At 37.7% G+C, this 27,013-nt stretch overlaps 3 protein-coding genes across 3 annotated transcripts in view; 2 read left to right on the top strand and 1 right to left on the bottom strand.

Annotated features, from left to right (window-relative positions):
- The window catches only part of LOC134801181 (large neutral amino acids transporter small subunit 1), a 49,071-nt gene extending 42,471 nt beyond the window's left edge, over positions 1 to 6,600 (bottom strand). The window contains exon 1 of the mRNA XM_063773728.1: positions 6,485 to 6,600. Coding sequence (XP_063629798.1) covers positions 6,485 to 6,486 — 2 coding nt within the window. The 5' untranslated portion in view covers positions 6,487 to 6,600. The remainder of the gene's footprint in view (positions 1 to 6,484) is intronic.
- A 6,090-nt stretch (positions 6,601 to 12,690) lies between these two features.
- On the top strand, positions 12,691 to 26,846 carry LOC134801230 (NADPH-dependent diflavin oxidoreductase 1). Its single transcript, XM_063773762.1, has 8 exons — positions 12,691 to 13,138; positions 13,357 to 13,646; positions 14,111 to 14,294; positions 21,604 to 21,824; positions 22,186 to 22,311; positions 23,612 to 23,761; positions 25,981 to 26,207; positions 26,625 to 26,846. Exons 1-8 carry the CDS (start codon positions 12,754 to 12,756, stop codon positions 26,818 to 26,820), a joined length of 1,779 nt encoding a protein of 592 aa, XP_063629832.1. The 5' UTR covers positions 12,691 to 12,753; the 3' UTR covers positions 26,821 to 26,846.
- Positions 14,641 to 20,550, top strand: LOC134801231 (U3 small nucleolar ribonucleoprotein protein IMP4). Its single transcript, XM_063773763.1, has 6 exons — positions 14,641 to 14,932; positions 17,009 to 17,171; positions 17,780 to 17,912; positions 18,377 to 18,515; positions 18,962 to 19,083; positions 20,343 to 20,550. The coding sequence occupies exons 1-6, from the start codon at positions 14,746 to 14,748 to the stop codon at positions 20,532 to 20,534; spliced, it is 936 nt and encodes a 311-aa protein (XP_063629833.1). The 5' UTR covers positions 14,641 to 14,745; the 3' UTR covers positions 20,535 to 20,550.
- Positions 26,847 to 27,013: the final 167 nt, after the last annotated feature.

Here is a 27,013-nt window from a genome sequence, read left to right as displayed (position 1 = left end):
TCCTTATGGTGAATAGTCAAAAATAATAACCAAACTTTGTCAGGATAATCATATTGTCCTTAACGGCTACCATTGGACCCTTTTCACAAAACCATAGCGACAACCTTGACCCATTTGTCCCTTATTGTTGAGTGAGTTTACTCATGTGTAAAATGCTGGAATGGGACTAAAAGTATGACATACTTAAGATGTAAAGAGCCTCTACCATCAGTTTTAACATTGACATAACGCTCACGTCTACGTAATTTACTTTCTGTACATCTCGCTTGCACTATTGCTCGCATATGCGAGTACGAGCGAGATGCATAGAAAGTAAGTTACGTAAACGTGAGCGTTATGTCAATGTCAAAACTGGTGGTAGCCGTACAGGTAAGTACAAACAGCAAAACTCTTAACTGTACATCGGTTGACCTTATGCCTTTTGTAATTAAGTTAACGAACTGTCAGTAACAGTGTGTGTTCGACACTAAAACTAGTTTATAAAAAACCGGGCAAGTGCGAGTCGGACTCGCGCACGAAGGGTTCCGTACCATAATGCAAAAAACGGCAAAAAAAAACGGTCACCCATCCAAATACTGACCCCGCCCGACGTTGCTTAACTTCGGTCAAAAATCACGTTTGTTGTATGGGAGCCCCACCTAAATCTTTATTTTATTCTGTTTTTAGTATTTGTTGTTATAGCGGCAACAGAAATACATCATCTGTGAAAATTTCAACTGTCAAGCTATCACGGTTCGTGAGATACAGCCTGGTGACAGACGGACGGACGGACAGCGGAGTCTTAGTAATAGGGTCCCGTTTTTACCCCTTGGGTACGGAACCCTAAAAATGATTGGCGTAGAAGCCATAGGGCATCTAAATTACAAAAGTCAACTGCAGTTTTTAATAAAATCTGAGTTCTTAACTAACTTAACCAATTAAACATCATAACTATCAACTGGGCATCTATTCTACTGACAATATAATGAGGTACCCATGTCAAACGGTGTCGCTCTATTTGTCCAGTAATTGGGGTGTTTCCCCCCCTGATCCTACACCTTTGTAAAGGCATCTACATATGTTCATACAAATTTCTAGATGCATATTACCTTTCTCTTCTGATAATGTTTGTGTAACTTGTGTTGCTGATGGAGTAACAGGTGTGTTTAAGTTAATAAACGACTTATGGCATTATTTATAAACACATATCAAAGCTATATTTAGGTATAAGTTTTAAATCTTTTAATTTGTAATATCAATCAATCTTAAATAGTTTTAATTGTCTTTTCTTTTTAATTGTCTCTTATTTGACAAGGGCCTCTTGTACCATTCACTAACCCAGGGTTAGGCTGGATGTTCGGAATCCGGAATCCGAATTGGGAATACAGATTCGGAAAGCGGAATTTGGGAATTTTTCATTCGGTTTCCGTACGGAATGACAGGTGTGAACAGGACGTCGCGGGTAAACGGTTTAACCGCTTAACCCCGGGTTAGTGGGACGGTGCACATGCCGCTAAAAACATGTCTAAAAGGCACCTTCACGGTTATTGACTTTCAATTCATTTTTCCAACGTCTCACCTTTTATTCTTAAATGTTTAGTAGATGAGCGTTACCTCACGCTAATACATATTATACTTATTTCTATGGCTATTATTTATTCTTTTTAAAGTTATGTGTGTCAGTGAAGCATTATTACAAAATAATGCTTTATTACAATAATTATTCACATTTTATTTTACGAGGTGTTGGAATAACTTTATTTCAGTTAAAACAAAATAAAATTATATAAAAAACCGGTCAAGTGCGAGTCGGACTCGCGTTCCAAGGGTTCCGTACATAAGTCCGACTCACGCTTGACTGCACATTTCTAATAGGTTTTCCTGTCATCTATAGGTAAAGTACTATTTTGTGTATTTTTTTCAAAATTTTAGGCCCAGTACTTTCGGAGATAAAGGGGGGGGGGGGGCTGGTCGGACAGACAGACAGACGCAGACAGACAGTGATTCTATAAGGGTTTCGTTTTTTCCTTTTGAGGTACGGAACCCTAAAAATGTGTTATTAAAATGCTAAGTCTGAATTGGCATTATTTTTTGGCAGAACAAACAATTATTTTAATTTCCTCCGTTTTGGAAGATGGTTAAAATATAATATACAGTCAAAAAGATTAATATCTAATTCATCAAAATCGATTTAGTAGTAATTCGGATGCTTTGGACACCTGAGCGCATAGCCACGATGCCAATGGTGTGCGCCGTAGTTAACGAAACCGTAATGTGAATAATGTCTCTCTATCACTCTTCCATATTAATGCTACAGTGACAGTTGGGTTTCGTTCGCTATTCGCTACGGCGCGAACTATTGGTATCTTGGCTAGACCCACTGGGGCCAGTTAGCCACCTTTGCTGTTATACTCGCTACTTTATTCATAAATCGCATTCCTGAAAGCCTTACGTCATTGTCCCAAAACTATTCTAGGCAACTGCGAAACTCCATTCTGAAATAATCCTAAAACCTTTGACATAAGGTCACTTTTCTATTACCTCTAACATACGACCTTTGGAGAATAACTCAAAGATTAGGTGATTTGAGCTTTAATAAAAGGTAGTAAAGTCGAGTTTGGGACAACTACAGCTTATGCTCGAGGACAAGACTTCAGAGGGCCTACCGCGAACACCGAAGATCGTAAAATGCTGGCATTTTTCTCTTTTACTCCAATTAAGCCGTAATTAGAGTGACAGAGACGGATACCCGGAATTCGCAAACTTCGGTGTTCGCGGTAGTCCTTCAGGTAAATTCAAACAAGCAAATATAGACTCCAATACAAGGACTTAAGGTACATTTTGGTATGTTTTGGCTTTGATTCCCACCGATCGATGCAACCACGTGGCTGACGAAATATCCGTAGAAATGTCTTAATGAAACCTTTTTAGGTGTGGTTTCCGTAAACTTACTGATCCGTGTTTCACATGCTTAATGTAATTAATTGTAAGTTTGACAGAGTTAATTATTGGATCAAGTACTTAAGCGCCACTTGCGCCATCCCACTAACCCGGCGTTAACCGGTTAAACCGGTAACCCAGTGTTGAAATGTACTGGTAACCATGGTAACACAAGGTTTAACCAGTTAACCTCGGGTTACTCGGGTTAGTGGGAAGGTGCAAATAACCCTTAAGAGTTAATTATTGGATTAAGTACTTAAGTATAGTAATAGTAACCCTAATTATTAAAATAAGTTCAGGTATTTTGGTTAACAGTATAAGTTTTAACATTATTCGAAAATAACATAATTATTCAATCAGTCAATCACCTTACGACCCCACCTCACAACAAACCCCACAATGGTACCTTCATTAAGCGTCATAATATTTCGGCTTAGCCCATCGTTGAGTGGTAGAGAATGCCTTCTGGCATTAGGTCCACCATTTGTACTTTCATGTGTTGTGCAATAATGTTGAAATAACTAAATAATATTAAATACCTATGAGTCAGTAGTTTTAGAAATAAATAGACATTCATAAAAAATATGCTAAATTTAGTAGGTAATGCAATTAGCTCTTATGTGACGTCATCGTAACTTAATTTCTACGAAACTCTTTTGATATGCAATCGGCTACGAGGCGGCTACGAAACGCTACGAGTGCTACGCCGTAGCAGCGTAGCAAAGAAAACTAAATGGTAACAACGGAAGTTGTACAAATTCAGGAGGCCTGATCAATTTTTTTTTACAATCAGTAAGGTCATATTTTTTTTTTATTTGTTAAAAACGTTTTATTTTTCGAGTTAGAGCGTTTTCAGATTGTCCGATCCGATAACGGATGTCGGAAGGCGCCTATAGGCGCGATTCGGGAAATGAATTAGAGATTCACTAGATATGAAATAGTAAAGATATGTGACGTTCCACGGCAAAAGGTACCATTGCCCGGCTGAATATTGGAGCGGCGTTAATAATAGCGTAAGCGCCAGCCGCCATAAGGTACCTTTTGCCGTGGAACGTCACATATCTTTACTATTTCATATCTAGTGAATCTCTAATTCATTTCCCGAATCGCGCCGTATGACCAAAGCAGCTGCAGGAGAGTGCCATTGGCATTAAGTCCGCCGTTTTTGCATTATTGACATAATTTTAACATCGAAATGTAAGATCAAATTCTAATGATGACTTCTACCCTTCTACTGATAACAGTGATAACACAATGAAAAAAAACAATGACGTTCTTATAATTTCAGTACAATTATCATAACATCGAATGTAAAGTTAATTTAAACTTGAACATTAACACATTCAACACCAAGAACCCGACTGTCGGGTACACTGTTCGTAGCGACTACGCGCTACATACGACGAAACCGTGGCTACGCGCTACGAGCGTAACCCGTAGCACTTAGTGGTATTGAATGTGTTAATAACATTATCACTTTTACTAGCAGTAATATTATAGCATATAGGTACCTATAACTGTTGTTATGATATTAAATAACACATTATATCAGTGCGGGGTTATCAGTTATGACTGGGACGCATGTTAGACTGTTAGATATATTATATAATCTGTATTATTATATCTTTGCAATACGTTTATACCAGGCGCTATAGTCTGTGGAAAGAGAAGAGTCGTGGAATGTATGGGGCCCAATACATTCCAAGACTCTTCTCTTTCCGAACAGACTCTACGAAAGCATAGCATGTGGGTCAAAAACTTTTTAACGATAAACAGGCCTATTCGGATTTCGAGATAATCACAAGATCTTGAGACGATTTAGAGATCAACTAGACCTACATTAGATATCGACTAGATGTGACTTGGATATCTAAGTCATAACTTGTCGAAATCGTTCAAGAGGACCTCCAGAATCGCGGAAACGTCAAATTTGACGTATCTATCTTACAAATATCTTTAAATTATCCGTATCGTAACTTGTTGAAGTCTAGTAGAAATCTACTTCATTTTCCGAATCGAGCCGTAAAAGATGGACAAATTAAGTGGTATACGCAAAACAAAAGTTTAATTACTAATTTTAAAATTACTTTAGGTGATGTAATCCAGTTACTAAACCCTTCTTTTATGTTCCTTTAAATTTATCCGTGAGTAAGGTAAACGTACTAGTGCTCGACATGCTAATGCCCAATAGATGACACCTTGCTGTCACCTCTATTGACAATGACTTAAGTTTCAAGTTGACATGTACTGGGACCGCGTCGAGCACCAGTACGTTTACCTTATAGTATTGCATGGGAAACATCATAGAGTCCATCTAACTTAACTTTGCACCGATTTGAATGGAACATAGAAATGTGACATTAATGATGACATTTACACACTTGTCATTATTAATGCCACGTACAGATGTAGTACATAATTGTTTTCCATCGTATTTTCTAGGAAACGTTCGTATTTGTCATGCTACTTCAGTCAATGTCAGTTTTTTTGTACCGAGACTGACTGAAATAGCAAGACATGTTCGTACGTTTCCGAGAAAATACGATGGAAAATAATTATGCACTACTTTACCCTACTTTACTTTAGGTATTTTCAACGTGGGCGAAATCCATAGGTACATAATTCATGTATCAACTTTTTCCATTCGTCATTCTAATAATCCCATTTAAGGGTAGAGTGGACATAGGAGATTAGGAGGGTAATATATGTTCCTTATCTTGCGGGGAGGTGCACCCCTGCAGCGCTCGGGCTGCAAGTTTAAGTGAAAAATCGAATTCATTTGATACATGGCGTTCAAATTGATAGTGAATGGTTGGTAAGTTTGAATATTATTTTAATGGACTTTCTGTGTTTTAAAATAGACCAAGAATATAAATTTATCATCATCATCTTCTTAGCGTTGTCCCAGCATTTTACCATGGTTCACTTAAGTAGCTTAATGGGTATCCGCTCGGTAACCTAACCTCGGAAATTAGTACAGGTAGTTGTTTTTATACAAGCCAGTGCCATCAGACCTTCCAAAATACACCTATAAATTATTTAATGGATTAAAAAAGTGATGTATATTAAATAATAATTATATTATATGTGTTACAGATGCCTAAAAGCTGCTTTGACTTTATATTACTTATTCAATTTTAATCAAATCCAATTAGATTAAAAAATCGCGAGCATGCATCGGCCTTGAAATAAATTACTTATGAAATTTTATTGATATTGATTCACGTGTATTCGGTCACATGTGGTTTTACCTCGTTGTTTTTTTATATTTAAGGAAAACCCGGAATTTACAAAAGCACATGTTTTATCACAGGAAATAAGATAAAAAACTATATTACTTTTAAATGACAATAACTTTTTTTAATTTAGGTATGCGGCTATTAAAAACCAATAAGTCATCCATTAAAAAAAACGCAATCCATAGATTTAGATAATCCGATGAAAAGCTTAAAGAAAATGTCAAAGGTGAAACTGAAAGTAACCGGCGTTAATAAATCTACATAATCCTATTATATAACAAGTATTTTTATCATCTACAATAACAGTAATGAATAAAAAAACTTACATTTTGATTTATCACACACACAGATAATAAAAAGTCACTCCACTGATTTTTCCCGCCTTTTTTTCGGCGCGCGACCAGCCCTACCGAGCTGAATACCAAGACTGACTCGCGCCAAATGTGAGTGGGATGCAAGATCCGTTGCACGTGTGTGTGAGTGAGTAAGGACGAGTATTGAACGCGAAGGGGATGATAGGGTCCAAGATGGATGACGTATTTTTGGTATTGGGGTGCCATGCCGGGCGAAGAGTTAATATTGCATCAGTTTTTGTCGAGAGAAGATTCGGTATCTATTAAATTATTATTGTTATTTTGAAGTACTCCTCTAAATTCATAATAGGTACTTACTTACTGGCTACAAAATAAAATGAGCTAATATTTAACAAAAACAATATAACCTAGATAATATACCTACATCAAGTCATTACTGTCATTAGTATGAAATTGGAATCTTACTATAGTTCGTTTTAGCATTAGAAATAAGGTAATAGTAGATTGTTAACCAAGGGTTGAAAGGCACCCATTTCTGTCGAGGTAGTTTGGCGCTCGAACGCAGTGAGAGCGCCAATAGTCCGAGACGGAAATGGTGCCTTCCACCCGAGTTAAACACTCTACTTTTCATATCGAATGCGAGGAAACCAAACAAGACAAGGCAATTTCGCAAAATCAGTAATTGAAGTACCCAATATACCTACGGCCATGATTTTTTTCCTTAGGACTTTCTTGCAATCGGAGACTTTACATGTGTGAAGATTAATAAACCCTAGCGAAAATCATTCAGATTGCAATATTTACGAAAACACACATTTTTTAACAAACTGCAGTAATTTTAAAATGATTTGTTCATTATAGTGTGAAAATCAGCGGGATTGCCTCATACTTTTTAATTTTATACTTTTTCGTTCTAAAAGCCGCCACAGACTACCGGACCGCACCGCGACCTTGGTACGCCGCACCACGCAATAACATAATAAAACTATTTTAAATATTAAATAACAATGTAATTAATAATATAAGAAATTTTTATCTTGTATTTTATTTTATTTTTATGAATATAGTGCTAAATAACTTTAAAAACCAATTTAATATCGTACAAACGTTTAACTGTGGCTGTATAAGATTCTGCCTTTGCTCATTTACGCAAGTGTAAGGTTTAAAAAAATATTTTTGGTGTATTCCTTTTGGTTCGAGTCTTATGAAATCGAGTAAATAGAATTCAACGAAAGAAATTAAGAATAATTTGTTTTTAACAATTTACTTTCATCATTTTTTATAAAAAAAAAGGGTCAACGTGGGATTAGTAAAATTAAACAATTATCAATTGTTACAGGCGAGGAAATAAAGACACTATTTTTCCATTTTGTTTCCACCCAGTTGTTCGTGGGACGGGGACGCAGAGGAGTACACCACTTTTCTGCGCTAGAGCATAAACGTATCACTTTCTGCGCACCTTTTAGAACAACAACGACCCACTTTCAGAGCATGAGATATGAAAACAATCTTGATGTGTCTTTTAATTGAAAAACACATTTTAAAAATAAGTTACGGCAAATATGTAACAATTATGAATCTAATACGATGTTTTATATTCTTCTGCTTACATAAATAATAGTTATTGATTTTTAAAAAGCGTTTTTCAAATAAAAGACATGTCTAGATCGCTTACTTTCTTACAAGTTCTATTTAATGCAAAAAAAAACGAACTATAGTTCAGCGCATCGCTTTCCGCTAAAGCTACCCGATGATAATAGATTGAATTGGAATCAGAATAAAATTAATCTTTTCACTTCTCATGCTCAAAAAGTGCACCTTTATGTCGTGCGTAGACGACATAAAATCGCATTTTATGCTCTAGAGCATAAAGTAAAATCATCTATTACGACCCTTATTGACTTAGCAATAAAGTCCAAATTCTGCCATACAAACTGCCAGCCCTGCCGGCGCGCCCCCGACCGGCGCTCTCCCGGTCGGCGTGCCCCGCGCCTCCGACCGGCCCAAGAACAATTTTCTTTAGTCTTGAATAAATACGTTAAAATAGTCAATCAGTCAATCAGATAAACGTCAGTCCATACATATGGTTGACATGTGGTTGACCATTGGCCGCCTATTTTCGACAGAGGGGAATGCCTGTTAATGGCGGCTCCATTGTTAATTACTCCGAGACGTAGGTAATCGCCCCATAGTAAATTTGAATTTCGCGCCTTTTCCTACTGACAAAGTTGTTTGACCTTTTAACGTGAAAAAAACCACGAAATAGTATGAATGGACTTGCAATAGGGAATATTAGGCAAAGCTCTGCGTAGGTGGCACCTTTGTGGCACATACAGTAAACAAACCACATTGACACATCACACGTCACGTCACAGAATAAATAATAGTAACTGCCGTACAGAAAGGAAACTTCCTACAAAACCGAAGTTTGACAGCGGTTCAGGGTCGAATCATGCTATCCCATTCTAATATATGGCACTATCCCTTTCGGCTATTTAGGGCTGTCAAAATTCAAGTCATTATCTTATCTGTGGTCGTGCACGCAAAAGGAAGTCAAGTGGTGCCAACCCTAATAATTGCTCGGAGCAATGCTGAGCCGAGCGGAGCCGAGTTTGGCCGAAGTCAGGAGTTTCGCACCCCTGGTCACGTCAATCACATGGCCTACCGCGAAACAAGAAAATCGAAATTTCGTTATCTAATTTCTCTATCACTCTTGCATATTCGAGCGATAAAGAGGCAGATAACTAAATTTCGATTTTTGCGTTTACCGGTAGGCCTTTGTTAACAAACCGCCTTGATGCATCAATGTCTTATGTCTGAAAACTTGTCAAAAAACAGTTTAAGGCACAGTATGCATAAGTTAGTCTATGAATTTACTGACTCGGTAGCAGGCCTGTAGGGCTACCGCCAATACCGAAAATCGTCAATTGCGGGCATTTTTCTCTGTCACTCTAATTACGCCTTCATTGGAGTAAAAGAGTAAGATCCCCGCAATTTGCGAATTTCGGTTTTCGCGGTAGCCCCTCTGTTCACTTCCTAAAGCCCCCTCCAGACTATGCGCGTGAATCGCGGGCGAAGCCGCGAACGCAAGTGTGTAGTCGATTTTCGCAGACAGCGAAATCGACTCCACACTCGCGTTCGCGGCTTCGCCCGCGATTCACGCGCATAGTCTGGAGGGGGCTTAAGAAAGTTATGTCCCCAAATAATTGCACATGTATGCGCCTGAAGCTTCTATGTGTGCTTTGGCCTCCTAGAAAAAGTTGCCAGTAATCAAAATAAAAACATTTTTCTACAGCAACATTGAGCAATGTTGCTGCCAACTGAGATTTAAATTTTCACGAATTTTTTACATTATTAATCATAAAACGGGACTTAAAACACTTAAAGCTGAATTACACGCGATCAAAGAATATAATACTCACTAGGAGAAGAACGGTAACTCCATACAAAAAAATGTCCCCAACCGTTTATACGTTTATACTAGTGGCGCCGTCTTTGTGTACCAATGGAACTAAAGTTGACAACCGGTTTAGCCTGGCGGGTATTGGTAGGTAGTAATTCTGTTGATAAACATATTTGTTATCTTCATATCACGAAATATATGCAAGATGCAAATATTACCCCTTGTTTGTGGTATTATCAATTGATTTAAATAAAAGGCATGTTTATGTTTATAACATTATATATATTATTTATTAAAAAATGTTTTACATATAAAAATATACACTGAAAACTGGCAACTGGCAACTTAATAAAAAAATAGACATTAATAAAGCGCATTCACAAAGTTTTCAGTACCTTTTATACAAATAACATTAGGCATGCCTACCTATTACACTTTACACACAGATACACTACACTTTACATACGGCATTTTACACAGATTTCCAACTTGTATTCATACATTTCTTCACGGTTAATTAATACGCTTTCCAGATGCGTTATGACTCGGTTCCTTCTGAACCCACTAAAGTTGTAAATTTGACTCTGGCTGCTTCAACAGCCGTTGCTCCGCATTTAGCACATTTTCTATGTGCATTGCTGTAATCCATGTAGGTACAGACTTACAGTCTTAAGTGGTACGTAGCGGTACACGTTGTATGTATTATTTAACGAGTTAATAAATAAAATTTTCGTTATGAACTTTAACCACAGCAGTTGGACAGAGTCATTGACAAATATATTTTATTATTATGGTGGGTAGACGTACCTACCCTCCATATATTTTATGAACATTGATAAAGACAGTTGGAAGCAAATATTGATTATAAAACTTAATCGCATGTAATTAAGTTTTAAGCGTTTTAAGTCCCGTTTTATGATTAATATTGTATAAAATTCGTGATAATTTAAATCAGAGTTGGGAGCAATGTTGCTGTAGAAAAATGTTTTTATTTTTATTACTCGCAACTTTTTCCCGGAGGCCAACGCACACATAGAAGATTAAGGCGCACACATGCGCAATTATTTGGGGACATAACTTTCTTAGGAAGTGAACAGGCCTTGCACGCGATTAAGTTTTATAATGAATATTTGCTTCCAACTGTCTTTATCAATATTCATAAAATATATGGAGGGTAGGTACGTCTACCCACCATAATAATAAAATATATTTGTCAATGACTCTGTCCAACTGCTGTGGTTAAAGTTCATAACGAAAATTTTATTTATTAAATCTTTAAATAATAAGTACAACGTAGCGGTACTACCACTTAAGACTCTGTAAGTCTGTACCTACATGGATTACAGCAATGCACGTAGAAAATGTGCTAAATGCGGAGCAACGGCTGTTGAAGATACATATTTTAGTGAAATTCATAGCTTTAGTGGGTTCAGAAGGAACCGCGTCATAACGCATATGGAAAGCGTATTAATTAACCGTGAAGAAATGTATGAATACAAGTTGGAAATCTGTGTAAAATCCCGTGTGTAAAGTGTAGTGTATCTGTGTGTGTAAAGTGTAAGTAATATAGGTAGGCATGCCTATAAAGTTTTCAGTATATTATACTGAAAACTTTGTGAATGCGCTTTATTAACGTCTATTTTTTTATTAAGTTGTCAGGGTTTAATTTTCAGTGTATATTTCTATATGTATAACATTTTTTTAATAAATAAAATAATACAATGTTATAAACATAAATATGCCTTTTATTTAAATCAATTGATAATACCACAAACAAGGGGTAATATTTGCATCTTTTATATATTTCGTGATATGAAGATAACAAATATGTTTATCAACAGAATTACTACCTATACCAATACCCGCCAGGCTAAACCGGTTGTCAACTTTAGTTCCATTGGTACACAATGACGGCGCCACTAGTATAAACGTATAAACGGTTGGGGACATTTTTTTGTATGGAGTTACCGTTCTTCTCCTAGTGAGTATTATATTCTTTGCTCGGTAGTGCTGCACTCTGGCGGCAGAACATTGCAGTAATATCCCCTTTATTTTTTTTAATTTATGTTTTTGAACGAAGGCGGCTGATTACGTCAAATGTCAATGACATCAGTGTTGCCAGTAGTTAAGTAATCTCGTGGATTACTGTATTTATAATTTATGATAATCTAAACAAATTTTCAAGTCAAGTGCTCAGGTACAAATTACAAATAATAACTTAAATATAACGGTATGTCGCAAAATAATTCGTTTTACTTTTAAATAATTTAAATAGAATTGAGGACCAGCAATTTAAGCCACCATAACCCGCCACCGATGCCGCGGTAACATTAACCGAAAAATATAAAAAAAAAACCTTTTTTTTAACCCCGTAAGGCCCACCATCCACCATACAAAGTTTCTCTATTTTTAATTTGAACCTTTTGTATAGTTGATTAGGCTGACTTTCGGTTATTTTAGGAAACAAAGAAACAAAAGAAATGCTACTTTATGTCGTTTTCGAAGGTTCGAATTAGATTGAAACAGAGTGTACATTGCAAATTGGGTTTGGGCCTTAAGCCCCCTCCAGACTATGTACGTGAATCGCGGGCGTAGCCGCGAACGCGAGTGTGGAGTCGATTTCGCTGTCTGCGAAAATCGACGCCACACTCGCGTTCGCGGCTTCGCGCCGCGATTCGCGCACAAGTGTGGAGGGGGCTTTACGCGGTTAAAACCGTTTTCTAAATTTATAATACAGAATTTTTCCTTTGACACCTGGCAGCACTAAATGTCACTTGTTTTGTGTCAGTGTCAACCATGTTTCACGTTCTCATGTTTGTTTTCAGTAGTGAATAGTAATACAATTGAGTTTCATTAAAATTCATAAACAATAGTGAAAATGCCCGAACCACCGCGATTACTCGTCCTCTACGGCACCCAAACTTTCACAGCCCAAGAAATCGCCGAAAGATTATGGCGAACAACCAAAGCATTAGGATTTCGAGGCCCAGTTCAGGCGATGGACGATTACCCCATTCATAAGCTTATTCAAGAAGAATTTGCGCTATTTGTGTGCGCTACAACGGGGAACGGAGACGAGCCGGACGATATGAAGAAGTTTTGGAAGTTTTTATTACGAAAAAACCTGCCTTCAAACTCTTTGGTTAAGCTCAAGTTTGGGGTTCTGGGATTGGGGGATTCGACGTATTCTAAATTCAATTTCGCTGGCAAGAAGCTGCATAAGCGGTTAATGCAGTTAGGGGCCACGCCTTTAGTAGATATTGGTGAGTTAAGTGCTTAAAATATAGGTATGATTTTTGTGAAATAAATGTGAAAAGTTTAAAACAAGATTATTACAAGTACTTAGAGGATAACAATGAGATTTTATATTATCACTGAAACCACGAAGTTTAACATCTATAGGCATGTATAATGATTGCACTTTCATGTCAGGTGATAAAAATTGTTCTACTTAATAAAAAAATATTGTTTTTTTCTTCAGGTCTCTGTGACTACCAACATGACTTAGGCCATGAAGGTGTGATGATTCCATGGTTTAAAAAATATTGTCATGAACTCCAAAACTTTTTTCCTCAACTACAAATAGAAGGTTATGAACTAAAATTCATTCCTCGCTGGAAAGTATCTCTTATAAAAGATACGGCTGTTCTGCCAATAGATAAAGTAACAGAGGATATTTATTTTGCTAAAGGTATAAAGGATAATTTTGTTGATGCTAAGCTTTTGGAGTTAGAAAAAAATATGAGAACCACAGATAAATCACATTTTCAAGTAAGTTTAAAAAAAAAAGTTAATTTTTAAGTCAAGCTAGCATGTTGATAAGAAGAAAAGTAACTGATAACATACACTTATCAATTTCAAGTAGAGTTAGACCAAGATAAGTCTGCAACGATTTTGATAGTACACCCAGTGCAAGTGTTATTTTAAACATCAAACTTCTATTAAATTATGATGTATAAATAACACTTGCACTGTGTGTGCTATCAAAATAATTGCAGACTTATCTTGGTCTAACTCTTCACTTTCAGTGGTGAAAATCCACCAACTCACTACCAATCATGAAATGTTGTAGAACTTAAGGATAGAACTTAAAAATACATTTTTTAAATTCAATCCAATGAGGATGAAAATGTTTAATTATTCCTGGTACTCTTAATTCGTTGCGTTATTGGTTGCAGAAAAAGGTTTTACGTCTTAGATTTTAGCTGGTTTTAATTAAAAATATTTTTTTTTAGGATGTAAGATTACTAACATTTGCCACAGAAAACACCACAACTATAGATTATGAACCGGGTGATGTGTTCAACATTAGGCCTCGTAACGCTAAAGAAGATATAGAAGACCTGTTTGAGATCTTTAAAACACATAATTTGGACATAAAACCTTACTACAGGCTCTTGGTAGAGGAATGCCATGAAGGTAAGAATAATTATTAGTATTATTTATATAAGTAAATACATTTCTAAAATTATTTTTATAATAAATAAAAGTTCAACATATGCTATGCTACTGATTTCTGAACGGAACCTAGCGGTGCGTTTTGTTTCTGCATCATGTTATTAGATCTCTTACAATAACACAACTATCATTTTTGTAATGTTAAATTACTACTTCCATTCGAGGTTCCTTTGATAAATTTATGGAAATGAATGTAGACATATTTTTTATTGTGATATATTTTTGTAAGTCACATTTTTTGCGTATCGTATTTTTTGCCAAAGTTTGTATGCTTAATGCAATATCAAAACGCAAAACGTCAATGTCAAATCAACACGTGCGGGCTGTCACTTTCGCGTTGTAACTTGACCGTGAAAATGCAAGAATTTTAACAAATTTTAATATTTACGAATTTAAATAAAGACAAATTAATATGCTACGAAGGCAGGCGCGTTTGCGCCGCGAGTACTTGTATAGAAAATCAGTGGAAGACAAGCAGAAGAGCATTCAGGCGAAAAAAGATCAGATCAAAAGAAGCTTGGAGGAAAATATTCCGATTCATGGAGATTTGAGGAAGGAAGCGCTCGCTTTACAGAAAAGAATTGATTTTGAGGATAAAGGTATGTTAATTTCGACTTTTTTCTGCTTATTTCTTTGTTTCCAGTTATTATGTTTACTAGTTGTGTGATAAATTGATAATGATAACCTTGTTTTGTGTTTGGTAGCCGAGTTCTTAATTCCATTACTAACCCGTTGTTGAATTATGCACCATTTTGGTTACAAATAATTATCTGCTTATTTAAAAATAATAATTGATAACTAAGAGTGAGTAAGTGATAGTTAGTATTTATGTTTTCTGTGGCATTTAATTACAAATCTAAATATACAAATGAATTGGGGCAAGAATACAATTAACATCCCCCGTTTCTGTTGCCCAGGGCCGTCTTAAACTATGCTGGGGCCCCTGAGCACATAAGAATATGGGCCTCTTTTGGAAAGTAAAGAAAGCTAATTAAACTAATATTTTTCTACTATGATCTATTTATTATGGGTAATCAATACACCTAGATATTTTTCTAGCACGAACGAATTGTTGTAAGTGATTGATAAAATAAAAACATCGACAGTCCTGTTATCGATAAGGAAACGTCACATTGTATGTCAATTATTTACTTTTTTATTGAACAACGTAGGTAAGTAATAAGTAGAGGAATTAAATGAAATGTGTATTACGATTTTGCCTCTTTATCATTTCGACTTCGATGAGTTGGATGACATGTGAATATTTTTAAATAGCTATACTGCATGTTTTCCTCACAGACTTATAATGAAGTACATGCCGCAAGTACAGTGATTTGTACGTCAGCGAACATGCCGAACTCTGAACAAATAAAACGTGACTTCAGTAGAATGTTTTGTAGTAGACACAGAACATTGACTTGATAAATTTCCCCTGCCTTAAATTTTTTTGTGACTCTTTTTTATACTATAATCAAGATAAACAAAAAAGACAATAACACCCTGAAAGTTTCATGTAGGCTGTTCTATATAAGGAACTGTTCATTGGAAATTATAAAAATAAATTGGATCCAAAGTGTATGTAATACATTCAATTTAGATCGGTCACAAAGTCATTCAAGATCGGTGGCACGCGGCGTCTAGGTAGGTAGCCGATATAAGCCTGTGGTTGTATGTACGTCTTGTCATTGAAGTAGTATGTACTTATCGATAACAGGATTGTCGACATTTTAATTGTGGCAAGCACTTAACAAATGTTGTTCCTGCTTGGAAAATATCTAGGTATAGTAATCAAATATACTGTTACTGTCTCTCCTTCGGGGTCCTCTGAGGATGGGGGCCCTGGGCATGAGCCCCGTGTGCCCTTAAAGACAAGTATGATGTTGACGTGTGGTAAAGACGGTACTGCTGTTGCCAAATTATAAAAACTTGTGATTCGTCTAGGATGCAATAGAAAACAATAAGATGAAAATATATTTTATCTGAGTGATATCTTAGGCTACATTTTTATCTGACTAAAAGTAGGAAGTCTTCTATAGAAAAAATGTAATCTGGTTATAGTTGTTTCAAATTTTTTATTTAGTCAAAATATCTATCTATCTATCTAGCCCCTTTGTTCTGAGTTAGAGTATATCTCTAAGCTCAGTGTGCCGCTTGGCAAAGGCCTCCTCTAGCTCTTTCCATTGAGGTCTGTCGTGGGCCACTCTTCTCCAGTTCGGGCCCGCTGTGAGTTTGAGTTCATCCTCCCATCTTGTTCGAGGTCTCCTCTGGCTCCGTGTACAGCCTCTTGGGTACCAATGTCAGTGTGTCTCACTCTCTCATTAAAGCAAAATGTGAGATGCAATAAACATTGGACAAAGAAATTGTACAGGTGGAATACTACCCTTACTTACGTGAGAGATTTAGGGGGAAATAATCAGTAATATTAGAGTTGTAAATTAAATTTTAATATTAAACTCCCTCTTAATGATTAGGCTACCAAATTATTCAGTAATTCTGCTTTTATTCTTAGTTTTTGCTTGTCATCATGGCTAAACTATTACTAAATTATCTACGTACCATTGCCCACACTGTTAACTGTACATTGGTGGACCTTATGCCTTTTGTAATAATGTCCACCGATGTACAGTTAGGAGTGTTACTGTTGGTACATAATTTCATCCCCTTTCAACCTTCAGGTCCTCAAAGAGCAGCAGTCATCGGCAGCTTCAGCGGTGGCGCTAACACACAGAGCTCTCAGGATGACGAGTACCGGTATGCCGGGGTCGAGGACCCTAAGATCATGATCACAACGTCTAGAGAGCCCAGCGCCCGACTCAAGATGTTTGTTAAGGAAATTAGGTGAGTTTGGCTTCTGTATCTCAGGAATTGACTACCCAGATGATACGGTGCAGATGTATTGCATAATTGTTTTCCATCGTATTTTCTCGGAAACGTTCGTATTTGTCATGCTACTTCAGTCAACCTCAGTACTTTTTGTATGGAGACTGACTGAAATAGACACGACACGTTCGTACGTTTCCTTGAAAAAACGATGGAAAATAATCATGCACTACATCTGTAATCAATTTTAATGACAGATTGCTTGGACAAATTAGGGCAAACTGGTATTTATTGTATTTAGTATTTGGATTTAAGAAAAACAAGGTGTACTCGTAACATTTGATAAGTTATTTAGGTAAAACCATAAAAAGATATTTAATGTAGGTACTGCAAAATATTCCTCCTCATCTTAACACTTTCCCGGGTATATATTTTTTTCTTTTTATTTAATCTAGGTATCTCAGGTATACATAGTTGAACATTTTTATATTGTGTTTAGGTTTGCTCAGCCGTCAGCATATCAACAACGTCATGAATTAAATAAAATTAAATTGTCTTAGTCCCGGTACATTTTAGTATGTGTTAAAAACTCGAAATTTTTAAATGGTCTTATCATTTGTTTTCAGATTAATATTTCCAAACAGCCAGCGTATGAACAGAGGTGGTTACGAGATGTCTCAGCTGATACACGCCTGTCGCGCGAATGAGGTTACAGACTTCATAGTGGTCCACGAGCACAGAGGCGTCCCTGACGCTTTAGTAAGTAAAACATAATATCTACTAACTGGTGGCTCTGTGAGCAGTAGGTCTCGTAAAACCACATAGCTTGGCCTTTTTGAAAAATGTACAACAAGTAATTTGACAACACAAAAAAATATGTATAAAATGTCGAACCTGCTCACAAAATTTCACAGAAATCGGTTGAGAAATACAATCTGTTGAGGAAACAACCGGACATACAAGTAAGCATTGATGCCCAAACTGAATGGATACAATTTTTACAGAGATACTTTAAGATCTGGATTAAAAGGGGGGCTACACTGGCGATATGCAATGCTCGCAAATTGCCAGTGTGGCCCCGCTCTAAGACATACAATACTTTTTAAAAGGTGTGCACAGAAATTTCCGAAAGACGTACTTAATACGACCTTCTCTTTCATTTTACAATAAAAGTGATTTATAGATAATCTTGAGTTTTGGATATAGGTAGATTTTTTTCCCAGGTTATATGCCACCTGCCCTATGGACCTACCGTATCTTTTACGCTCTCAGGCGTCGTGATGCGACATGACATACCAGATCTAGGCACCATGTCTGAACAGTACCCACACCTCGTGTTCCACAATTTCAAGACTGATTTGGGTAAGATGTTTCACAGTTTCACATCAGACAACTCTTGGGAGTAGCCCATGGTCAAATTCTGTAAGAATAAGAATTGTTTATTGTCACATATTCAATACAAGTACATAAGAAAATAAAATAAAATTACATAATAGAAGGAAAAAGTAAAACAATTGTTAATTATAAGTACAAATAAAACAACTTAGAATATTTTGGGCAAAGGGTTTCCAGTCTCAGCGTGTGTTGGGCCGAGATGCCCGGCGCTGGTCAGACCGGTCCCAGACTAGGATGGTCGGAGGGTAGCATACTGATATCAATTACAATAACATCTGTGCTCGTAATTGGGTACACTTGACGCTTTGATCATTTAAATAATACAATTAAGATAGTTGTATATTGCAGCAATGGGAACTTATAACATAAAAAATTATAATAACGTATTGTTAACTAACACATTTTTTTCCCAGGTCTGAGGACTATGAGCATTCTGAAATACCTGTTCCCGGTGCCTAAACCGGACTCGAAGCGAGTCGTCACATTCGCTAACAACGACGATTATATCAGCTTCAGACAACACACATACAGAAAGGTGAGATTTTATTATTTAATTATTTTTTCTGTCTAACAGTTTCGTTTTATCACTCATTACCCTATCATTAGTAATTTGTGCAACATCAGAGCAAAGTTGGATTTTGCTGCAAGTCCCGATTTGACTCGAGGCATGAGGTGGAAATATTTTGGTCTCTTCTAGTCTAGTCTAGTCTGGTCTCAGCAGCGATAGCGATACCATAGTCATAGTGTAAAAAAAAAACCGGCCAAGTGCGAGTCGGACTCGCGTTTCTAGGGTTCCGTACATAAGTCCGACTCACGCTTGACTGCACATTTTTTCGGCTATTTTCTTAAATAACTTCGAACCTATGTATTTTAAAATTATAAAAAAAATATGTCCATCTTTGGGTCACTAATTTACATATGTGTACCAAATTTCAACTTAATTGGTCCAGTAGTTTCCGAGAAAATAGGCTGTGACAGACGGACAGACGAACGAGTGATCCTATAAGGGTTCCGTTTTTTCCTTTTGAGGTACGGAACCCTAAAAAGTAACAGTAGTCCGACGGCCTTTGACGTGTACCGTGCTACTAACAATGGCGATGACAGCGATGTATGCAGCTCGGGTGCGCGCGACCCCCCCTTCCATATTTATTGTTTTTTCTATTATTTTTTACACTCTTACCTATATATACATTTTACTCATTATACTCATCAATCTCATATTTAATTACACAAACGGGTCTACCGCGATATAATTTCATTGTTTTTACCTTTAATTCCGACCAGTGTACGGATACTGTGAGTGTTGCGTGTCGTGCCGTGGACAATAAACATTAAACTTTAACGGGTAGCTGCAATTTCTTTGTCTACCCCGAACATTTTTATTAACTAATTTCGGGTAGTTTAGTGGTGTTTTATTAATATCTCCGTTGACATTTGTTGGGACGTCAGTCTTTCCGTGACCACAGCTGGTGCAACTCAGCTGAAACGTCGGAATTAAAGGTAAAAACAATGAAATTATATCGCGGTAGACCCGTTTGTGTAATTAAATATGTGTACAAAACGCGAGAGTTTAAAGTCTCATCAATCTCATCATGACCTGACTGACATTATTATCGTCCCCTGCCTGCTATACGGCCACATCTCAAGATTTATGATAATTGGAGATTAAATCCTAATTCAAAATAATAAAGTTCAGTTTCCTTTAAAAATTTTGGTGCCCAAGTGGGCCGTATTGCAGGCACGAAACGTCATATTCTATTATACATTATACCATTACAATTTTCCTTTTCCCAGTCGGGCAAAGACATCGAGCTGACAGAAGTCGGTCCCCGCTTCCAAATGAAACTGTACGAGATAAAACTCGGCACGCTGGACGCCCTGGACGCCGCCGACACGGAGTGGGCGCTCCGCCCTTACATGAACACCGCGGCTAAAAGGCGCTTCCTAAGTCTGGAAGACGGGTGGAAGGAAGAACAGGAGGATTAATAAATTACTATTAAAATATGTCTGTGTTTTCCTGATGGTTTTCTCATCGATTTGTCGACCAATCAACTGACTGACTTAACAAGACAAAGATGGCGGCGGCAGCTGTCATCCCATAGAGAACTGTCAAACTTATTTTGACAGTTACAGATGTTGTGTTAATTGACATTAAAGGTTTTTCTCTCTCAGTAGTTTCTCTAAAGAGAAACAATTTTCTGTAAAATTAGTACTACTTAAGCTATAATATGGAACAATATGAGATAAAGTTGGGCCAATGACGTATACCTTAGGACTGGCCGTAAGGGCAATAAAAATGGGGCCAGTACAGCGGTGTGAGTTGTGACACCGCTACAACGCGATTGGTTGACGAGCATCAAGCGCGCGATTGGTCGCAACTAGTGTTAGGCTGCACGATTGGCTCGAATTCGTGAGTGACATCGCTGAACTACCATTTTTTGTGCCTGTTTTGTCCTAAGATCTACCGCCGCCACCAGAAGGCGCTTTCTCAGTTTGGAAGGAGGAGCAACAAGATTAACCTTAGTTTCGACGCCGTGTCATACACAAAAGCTGTCACTCGGACGCCACGTCACCGAAGTGTCAAAACTGAAATTGAACTTTATGCATATGCACGTAGGTCTGTGTTGCTCTGTGGTCTGTGACCGATTAATCGATCTTTGGCGTTGAACCTGCGGTGCGGATATATCGGTCATTGGCGTCCAAAAGGTTAACTTATATAATAAATTATAATTAAAAAGAAACGTTTTTATTTGAATTTATTTTTGACTGCATTAAGCCCTTGATAAATTTGATTACGTTCTATTCTATGACAAAGTGCATGCTGCCTGTATTTATTGTGTAAAAGGAAGCCGGAGTTAATTTAAATATTAATAACTACTCAACTGGTTGAAAATTATTAGGTAAGCTGGTGAGAATCGAGTTCTGTGGACGCTCCGCCACTGATGCGTTGCGTCGGTAGCAAAACTAGCAAAGTTATATGACTTCAGAAGTGTCAGATGGTGTCCGCTTATCATTGCGTGGACCGTACGTTTGTTTACCACCGTATTTGTTCCAGACATGCCAGTACCCGATTTCCTAAAGGAACCCCTAACATTATATGAAATAGCAGAACAGTATTGGGACCTGAAGTTTTACCCCACTCAATATGTCTTCTCTCTTCTGGCGCTAGTGTCGGAGGATAAGTTAGAGCGAGACAAATGTATAGAGCTCAGTTCTGCGCAGGGGCAGGAGGATTGGTTGAATTATTGTAGGAGGCCAAAGAGGACCGTTCTTGAGGTAAATTCACAGATAAGGTGTGTTCGCACATTTCCAAGCGTCGGCGTCTAATACTCAACTCTATGGCTGCTGCTCATCGCAACGTTGGCGCAACTGCGCAGCGATGCCATTTTCCATAGCGCAGACTAGTCGCCGACGCTCAAAAGACGCTAGAGTGCCCATAATTACATCATATTATTCATATTAGATTCCTTTTTCGGAATTACCCGAGTAGGTATATAGGTACTTTAGAGTTAGACCAAGAAAAGTCTGCAGCGATTTTGATAGCCCACGCAGTGCAAGTGTTATATTTATACGACGTCAAACCAAACGTCTGACATTCGACGTTTGAACCCATATTGAATCTGTTTATTATTTCCAGGTTCTTCACGATTTCCACAAATCCGCGTCAAAGTTGACCATAGAGATATTATTCGAATTATTCTCACCTATCAAACCTCGGTCTTTCTCCATAGCCAGCAGCTCTCTGCCCTCTGGGGGCCGAAAGGTAAACTAACACGTTCCCTGTGCATGCATCATATGTGTAGCATTTTAGGGTGCATATGATACGTGCATGCACCACTAATGAATGAATGAATGAAAACATTTATTTTCAGGCAACTATTGGCCCATAGATAAATACCTTAAAACTAGCATACATATTATTACAAAATATATCTTAAAACTAAAAACACAATTATGGCTGCGATGCAGTTCGCAACCCCGCAGTGTCAGGGAGCCGGCCGCGGAACCGCCGGAACTTGACACCCTTCGGCCAAAACTCCTCCTTGATGAACTAATGATGCACGACCCCATATAAACTTAAAGCATTGCCAAAATTTACACGTGTGAGCTAGGTCTTTTTTATTTGCATCAAAAGGTTCACAGCCAGTATGTGCATGCAAATAAAAAAGACCTAGCTCACACGTGTAAATTTTGGCAATGCTTTAAGTTTATATGGGGTCGTGCATCATTAGTGCATGCACGTATCATATGTACCCTAAAATGCTACACATATGATGCATGCACAGGGAACGTGCTAATATAACTCTAATAACCTCCTAAGGCCCTCGGTCCTACTTGTAGAACTATTTCTACAAGTCATGAGCAAAGTTGACCATAGATTGTTCGAATTATTCTCACCTATCAAACCTCGGTGCTTCTCCATCGCCAGCAGCTCTCTGCCCTCTGGGGACCGAAAGGTAAACTAATCAATACATATTACAAAACAAAGTCCCCCACCGCGTCTGTTTGTCTATCTGCATGTTCGCGATAAACTCAATAACCGGCCAAGTGCGAGTTGGACTCGCGCACGAAGGGTTCCATACCATTACGCAAAAAACGGCAAAAAATCGCGTTTGTTGTATGGGAGCCACACTTAAATATTTATTTTATTCTGTTTTTAATATTTGTTGTTATAGCCGCAACAGAAATACATTGACTGAAAATTTCAACTATCTAGCTATCACGGTTCGTGAGATACAGCCTGGTGACAGACAGACGGACGGACAGAGGAATCTTAGTAATAGGGACCTGTTTTTACCCTTCGGGTACGGAACCCTAAAAACTACTGAAATTTTTAGGGTTTTGACAACAGGATTTTCACAACAGGGGGCAGCGCCCCCCTCCCCCCGACCCTAGAGAACAAAATTTCTAACTAAATGTATGCCCTTCCCCCTCCCCTTGGGCATAGGCCACATGAACTGCCTCCCCCCAGCCCATCAGCTGCGACGCCCTTGGATGGGCATAGCAAATTAATTAATTTTAAACATGGCGGCCATTTTTTTTCTTGTCAATTTTGTCCACAGCTGGATTTACTAGTAGCGGTAGTGAAGTACTACAGCAAATTGAAGAAGCCCCGTTTGGGTCTAGCCTCCAACTGGCTGAAGGACTTAAGACCGGGAGACAAGGTGTACGGGTGGATTAAAAAAGGGACCATGGTTTTCCCTAACGATACGGTGAGTATATTATTGTAGTTAGTTGCCATGGTTACGTTCCCCTGGACAACTTCTAAAACATTGACTTTATGGTATATAAATTTAACAAACCATTTCCTATGTGTGGTGTATTCCCATTTGTCCCCGCTTTATGTAAGGTGGCGGTCACGTGGGGCGGGGACAAATGAGAATACTCCCATTTTTGTGAGAGTTATAAGCCATTCCTATAATGGGCACAACTTTTATGGCAGTGAGTCTTGCAGTTTTTATTATTACAAGCTTATATTTATTTACGTATGTAGTTATGTTAGTACGACGGGTCAAATCTTGCAAGTTTAATTTGACCCATTTCCCGACTTGTTGAACCGACCAATGAAGCTGAAAATTTGCATACACACGTAAGTCGGATGACAATGCAATATTATGGTACCATCGAGCTGATCTGATGGAGACAGGAGGTGCTCATAGGATTTCTGTGATAAAACAACGCAACCTAAATTGTGTTTGGGGTTTTTGGTTCTTCCTAGATCGTCCCTTTAGGCATAGAGAAAAAAATACATAGAGTCACTGACTTAATATTAGAAATAGACACACAGAGCGGAACAAAAATGTCAACAAAATGTGGATCAGAATGACATTAGCTGCAAATTTGCATTGATGATAAAAACGCTTACGTAAATTTTGAGTCAAGATAAATGTTTTGTACGGAAAAGAACTTACTGTCGTAAGCATTAAGTGTCAAATTTGTAAACATTATTACCAACACTGTTAAAACTTTAAGTCCGATGGCACTAAACGTAACTTCACCTTTGTATTTACGTCAAACAACGTCAAACGAGAATAATGAACGAATGGAGTCCCTTTGGTACATTTTAATAGGTATTACTGTACAGAAAAACCGAAGTAATAAATGAAACAAATTTAATTTGAACTAGTTCAAATAAAATTAATTCATGGTAACAACCCGTGTAAGTTATCATAAAATAAATTTATAAATTTATTATATTTTCCTTGAAATAAATTCAACTTATTAAATAACTGTGTATTTTAAATCTACATAATACTCTTCGCACTTTCGTTCTTTGCAATATAGTGCACGGGGACATTCAGGTCGCTACTGGTACTGATTGGTTATGGTCTTTATCAAAAAAATCCTGTGGTTGTCACTGTGTTCAGACAGGTTTAACATTTACAGTTAGTCGATGTAAGCCCTTATTGGTCGTGTATATGTCGGAAACAGGGAAATGCGCCGAACACACAAGTGCCGTTTTGCCTTGTTTAAAACTGCATCACCCCTATCTCTTGCTATAATAGCAGTCCACTCTGCACGTCGCATAGGTTTTCTTGGAAATCTTGAATTTAAACATAATATTATATCTTACGAATTCCATATAAAAATAAAAAAGTATTGGCCTCACATCGACTCATTAGATTTTTGTTCCTTCACATCCCTTCTTTGGTACTAACAAAATAATTTATTCAAAATCATGAAATTACCACCAGATTACATAAATTATGTAATGCTATCCAAAGAACTAACCGAAAGAAATACATTCCATGCTTTTTCCTCGTTTTATCATTGTTGTTTTTGCATATTTTTACGACCATTTTACGACATTGTTGACAACTTCACATTTGAGCGGTCCATACAAGACTAAACGAAAAAGTAACGCGTGATCTGTTTTAACGTTACTTTTGCGGGGCCATTTTTTGCGGCTGATTGGGTATCCAGTTCTTATTCTATATCAATGCATAGAGTGCACACTCCATTCAGTTTTAGTAGGTACCAAAAGGACTATTATTTCCGTAGTCGACATCTAGCATCGAGTAGCGGAATTATCAGTACTGCTACTTGACAATAGATGTAGCACCGACCGAAAAGTCTAATGCTCAACAATTTTCAGCTAATATTATATATAACCGGATTAACCGGAACTCTATTTTCAACGACCTCTGCTTTTAACATTAGTTGTAAATTGTTGTTCAATACAATTTTCGTGAGTCGCGACACTAGAGAATTCTAATATCAAGTATAATTAATACTAATTAATAATTCCGCTACTCGATGCTTATCGACTGCGAAAATAATAGTCGTACTGGTACCAAAACTGATGTATGGAGTGAGCACTCTATTCTTACTATATTTCTCTATGCTTTAGGTATCTAAAATTAATACTCAGCATGTAAAAGCCTTCATTCCCTTCCTGTTGTTCTATGTTGACATTATTTTCTCATTCCAGTCCACCCCGCTAATCCTAATCGGGCCCGGCACCGGCCTCGCCCCGTTCCGCGCTCTCATACAACACCGGCTCCACCACGACACGGCTGACAAACACACAACCCACCTGTTCTTCGGGTGTCGGTATAGGGGGAAGGACTTCCATTGTAGGGAGGAGATAGAGCGCTGGGCGGGGGAGGGGAGGATCAGTCTGTATTGCGCGTTTTCGAGGGATCAGGAACGGAAAGTGTAAGTTTTTATTTAATTTTTAGGGTTGCTTACCAAAAGGGTAAAAACGGGACCCTATTACTAAGACTCCACTGTCCGTCTGTCTGTCACTAGGGTGTATCTCATGAACCGATAGACAGTCAGTTAAAATTGTCACAGATGATGTATTTCTGTTGCCGCTATAACAAATACTAAAAACAATAAAATAAATATTTAAGTGGGGCTCCCATACAACAAACGTGATTTTTTTTGCGTAATGGTACGGAACCCTTCGTGCGCGAGTCCGACTCGCACATGGCCGGTTTTTTATACAGTCCGGTTACGTGTAGTAACACGTAAGAACCTCGTCCGTTTAATTTATGTGTGCGTTTTCATCATTCAACAAATGTTTTTCTTTTTTCAAATTTCCTTTATTTCAAAAATTGTTCTTATTTTCAGATACGTACAGCACAAAATCGCAGAGCACAGCTCAACGCTCCGCCTTCTAATAATGGACCAAAACGCATACATCTACATCTCGGGCAACGCTAAAAATATGCCTGACAATGTGAGGGAGGCTTTGGGGGAAATAGTGGGGAAAGGGGAGGTGAAGATTTTGGAGGAGGGGGGGAGGTTGCAGGTTGAGACGTGGTGAAAACGATTTGACAATAACTTTCAAACTAGTGGATCCGCCATTTTGCAAGAATCCATAATCTGAAATTCTTATAATTTAAAGCAGCGGTCGGCAACCTTTTGGCAGCCAAGGGCCTCATAGTAGTTAACCAAGTTGACGCGGGCCGCACTTTGTTAATATGCGTGACTTTATCAGACATTGTCGTTTGGTGGTC

Source organism: Cydia splendana, chromosome 21 (assembly GCF_910591565.1).
Source record: "Cydia splendana chromosome 21, ilCydSple1.2, whole genome shotgun sequence".
Taxonomy (NCBI): domain Eukaryota; kingdom Metazoa; phylum Arthropoda; class Insecta; order Lepidoptera; family Tortricidae; genus Cydia; species Cydia splendana.
Note: the sequence above shows the minus strand (reverse complement) of the source record. Positions and strands in the feature narration are given on the sequence as shown.